This window comes from Aplysia californica, unplaced genomic scaffold (assembly GCF_000002075.1).
Source record: "Aplysia californica isolate F4 #8 unplaced genomic scaffold, AplCal3.0 scaffold00868, whole genome shotgun sequence".
Classification (NCBI taxonomy): domain Eukaryota; kingdom Metazoa; phylum Mollusca; class Gastropoda; order Aplysiida; family Aplysiidae; genus Aplysia; species Aplysia californica.
The window spans coordinates 134,401-139,030 of record NW_004798138.1 but is presented as its reverse complement, the minus strand read 5'-3'; the positions used below and the strand labels follow the sequence as shown (position 1 = coordinate 139,030).

Here is a 4,630-nt window from a genome sequence, read left to right as displayed (position 1 = left end):
GATTTTTTTTAGGTTGGGGGAGGGGTAATCTGTCAACTGGACCCCCGAAACTCCCAAGATTTTTTATTTTTAAACATGATGCGGAGTATAAATTTAAATTTCAGTAAAACGGATGAAAATGGAGGGGAAAAAAGTGCTGTAGATCTCTATACAATACCTGAGTGTAGATCTAGAATCTAGTGTGATATATAGACTATGCGAGATGGGAGTGAAAGTAAAATAATACATTTTTAAAAAATTCGTTGAAATATTACAAGACAAAGAAACATAATCAATCAATAATAGGCTACTTCAAAGTATCTGGGTGTAACAATCTCCAGTTTTGGCCCCAAGAGTAATTAGAACACCAAGAGCAGTTTTATGGCCTACTATAGAGGTAAGAGTTAGGATTAGAGGGGTAGGGGTAGGTTTAATTCTGCGTCTTTTCAGCGTCAGTTGAGAAAAGTAACAAGACAAAGTCATTGTAGTCTATTAGATAGATCTAGATCTAGATTCTAGAGTCTAGCCTAGATCTAGATTCTAGTCAGGAGGTGGGCAAGTCCGTCCGTCAAATCGGCGAGACTGTGTAGGCTACCACTGTAACATTTGTTGAGTAAGCCTAGAATCTGGATTTTCTAGATCCTGCAGGGTTGCAGTAAGGTATTTGTAAGACTCTGTAAGTTGCAAGGTCCAAAACCCGCGCGTTGTAGACGGATAATTGTGAATAAAAACATTGTATGAATTGTCTGCTGCTGTTGCTAACGACTAGATCTAGAAAATTGCTGCCATTCATTGTCTGCTGATATTCTTGACTTTACGAAGACGAATAGGGAGGGGCAGCACATAATTATACATTTACAGTTGTTACAGATGTACAATGCTACTAAAAGCGGAAGAATTACCTTTGATTTTTCCCATTTTGTTTCTAAGAATGACTTCACACAGGCTTATAGAAGTTGTAACAGAGAGGCACTGATCTATCCGCCCCACCGGCTTGTGTTATCTGACTGAGGAAAAAGAAAGACAGAATGAATGATCGGACTTTATCCCTGCACACAAACTAGCCAGGTTTCCCCCCAGTACCGATAGTATGGCTTAACGACATTGTGCCCGATATTTCAAGCAACCTAACTCGTAAAATAATTTCCATTTTTACCAAAAATATAGGGCTGCAAATACTTATTTAAATTTTTGCTGTATTCAAGAAGCTTGCTACAATCTAATATGTTATTGTGAGCTTTCATTGTGGACGACGTGTACATTTGTACCTCAAAATTGGCACAGCCAGAGTGGCAAGTCAACTAAAGTGGTGATATGACCTTTGGCCTTTGACCCAGTGACAGTAATATCAGCTGTGCATAGAATTTTTTTCAACATTCTTTTTTTCCTCATCACAGGGCGAATTCTTCTTCTGCGCTCCCGTCGCAGCGAGTAGAGACGATTAGTTTATTGAAGCTGCAAGTTTGTCAACGATTAGCCCACGGTGAATCTGTTGTTGACACCAATACATGTATAATATAATGTCCAATAAGTTAATCTGAGAATATCGGGAACCTTTTTTATGAGCTTTAGCTTTTTAGGCCTATTTATTATTTTTCATCCAGATGAGATGCCGATCATGACACAGTTTTTAAAAGACTGCATAACTGCTTCTTTTATTGTAACGGAAAGTTAATGTAAAAGGTTACTTTTCAACGAAAATAAAACAGGGTGCAGGGTAAAAGATGTATCTAAAATGCAGCATTTTTGTAATCCCATACGCAAAGGTGAAAAGATCGAACAACTTCAAAGATTTGAACACCAAGAGAATATTTGGACACAGTTATACATGTAATTACACCCGTTAATTATTTCACCGAAATATGACGGAGGTTTGCAATACCGGTAGCCTAGTTAAAGACAATATTTAAGCAATATGAGTTCAATTCTAAGAAGAAGAAAAAATGAACATTTCAATGACTGCCAAAATAAGCGTTCAGAAATAGCTTAATTTGTCTGGCAGTGATAGCTGATGGACAATTGCTATTATAATGCACAGTGGAAATAAAATATAAAAATATTATAGTAGCAACGGGAATATGGTCTCTTAGAGAAGACTGTTGCATGAGAATTTAACGGGAAAAAAACAAACAAACCAGAAGCCCGTCATGGGCCGTTCACCGAACCCGTAAAACAATCAATTATAGATTCTGATCCCTATCTAGATCTACCCTGCTTTTAAAACAAATATGACGCTGTGATGATGATGATGATGACGATGATGATGATGATGATGATGATGATGATGATGATGATGATGATGATGATGATGATGATGATATAAAATATGCGTGTGTGTGTGTGTGTGTGTGTGTGTGTGTGTGTGTGTGTGTGTGTGTGTGTGTGTGTGTGTGTGTGTGTGTGTGTGTGTGTGTGCATGTGCGCGTATGTGTGTGTATCAGAGGAGTATGTTTTCTTGTTGAGCAGTGTAGAAGAAAACACAGGTAAAGGTAAACATAACTTAACTGTAGCTTCTGCCACGGCCGGCCAATGTGATGCTTTTGCAAAGATCAAAAGCTTGCCAGTATTTTAGTTTTAGTACAGGTTTTACGGCGCTCGCAACTTCATAAGGTCATATGAGCGCCAGAAGATTAGAGGTGTTACAAGAGAGTAACAAACATTTTAAAAAAGAAGAAGGGGAGATAAGGACGATAGATGTTTGATAGGAAAGAAGAAGTAAACTCACCAGAGCACCCGCCAACCACCCACTGCCATATTTTGAACAGTTGACATAACCATCGGCCTACAGTCCATCTCAAGACTATTATGAAATAGGTGCTTGAAGGACCCGAAGGATAAAAGGTTCTCGAGAGCCTGTGGAAGACAAAAGAGTAACGTGGAAGTACAACATAAAAACAAGGATTGGGCTGGATAGAGCAGAGAATGTGCAACGGCAGCTCGCGACCGTGAATAATGGGGGGTCATTAGTCATTACACGTCAACCTCTGAGTCAGAGATGACACCTACAGGTAGGCCTATACAGTTCATCAATGTGAGAAACTGGGGAAAAGGTTAGGGGTTGGGGAGGGGGGTAGCGGGGGAATGTCAATCCAAGCATGCTATAGTTTTTAAACCACCCCCCCCCCCCTCCAGGGCGGTGCAAATGACTGAAATGTCTTTAGGCCATTCCCAAAGGCGGGATATATTCACATGTTCTTGTGCACAGTAGAATTGTAAATGGGCTGATTTATCAATGCCATGCTCATACTGTGCCGGAACAACATAGGGGGAACTGCTGCTTTTTTTTCCCTCATCCTTACTATCGTCATTTTTCCTCTACTTCTTATGTATGTTTGTCACTCTCTTGTGAACTGCCGTTTCCGAGGTGCCTTGATAGTCGAAGCAGACTTTGTACTGTTGAAGCTAGAGAGGTGACCAGAGTAAGCCTGATTCTCTCGTTTGGACTTCTCTGTTGACATCCACCCCTTGGGGCTCATATGACCTTATGCAGTTTGTGAGCGCCGTAAAACCTTACTAAAACTAAAATAACCAGTTTTTGAGCGGAGCCCACAAGCCAAGACATGAGAAGGGAATGCACCGGGGAATTACTCTGTGCCAACTGCGTAAGTCATCACACAGAGGTAAAGGGAGGCAACTGTAAATAATCTATTCCTTATTTTAATATTGCGGTTATCTTCCGTAGTTTCTTCACCACTGCAGCATTGTAATGTTGGGATTTTGATGCGCTTAAAAGAGTTTTTGTTTGTTTGATGTGTTTGATTTTTATAAAAAAAATTCGTTCAATTTTTAAAAAGCACTAAAACCTATTGTATATAATAATTAATAATACCCTATACACTTTATTTCTTGGCCATATAATTAGAACACTTGGTTTATGCTTTGATATTATTTTATGCCAATGATACTCTGTTATATGTTTTTTAGTAATCAGATAGTGGTGATTCGTTAATTTTAAACATGGGTCAAGGAATTGAAGACGTCAAATCATGGACGTAAGACAACGTGTGGTGTGCCCCTTCTTTCCCATCAAACATCTATCGTCCTGGTCTCCCCTCCTTCTTTTGGTGTTTGCTACTCTCTTGTAACACCTCTAATCTTCTGCACTTACATGACTTTATTGCGTTTCAAATGCCGTAAAACATATTTACAAAAAGAAACTCCAGCTGTATGAAGAGAAAACCGGGCACTGATATGCACTCCAAAAGGTCTAAAATCTTGTGAAGTAGAGTAAATTTTAATGGTCTAAGAATGCAAGGGGTAATAATATTCACAAAGCGAAAAATCTTAGGGGAGTTTTTTAAACTCAAAATATAGACAACCGCATTTCTCCTTAATTTATGCAAAAGGCTATATAGTGAGCTGAGGCAGGACTGAGTACATGTATTATTGTCTGCATTCTGAAATGAATGCTCGTTGAAAGCCCACATTAATTTCATCATTTGTGTTCTCTCTCGCTCGGCTGACAGGAACTCTCTCTTTGACAAACATCTCCCAAACATCACCATCTTGAAAGTGCAGCGTTTTTAAAGTCAATCTATGAGAATCGCGTCCTCTGATCTGTGACATCATACTCCCCACCACCACAAAAGATGCCAGATCGACCTAAAACTTGGTTACATGTATACACGGACCAGGCTACATGTGTTTATAT

At 39.2% G+C, this 4,630-nt stretch overlaps 1 protein-coding gene across 1 annotated transcript in view; it reads right to left on the bottom strand.

Annotated features, from left to right (window-relative positions):
• LOC101863304 (isocitrate dehydrogenase [NADP] cytoplasmic) overlaps window positions 1–1,022 on the bottom strand; it is a gene marked incomplete in the record, with an annotated part of 27,132 nt that extends 26,110 nt beyond the window's left edge. Inside the window, 1 exon segment of the mRNA XM_013089076.2 lies at window positions 882–1,022. Within this exon segment, the coding sequence (XP_012944530.1) occupies window positions 882–897 (16 nt within the window).
• Between the last annotated feature and the right edge of the window lie 3,608 nt (window positions 1,023–4,630).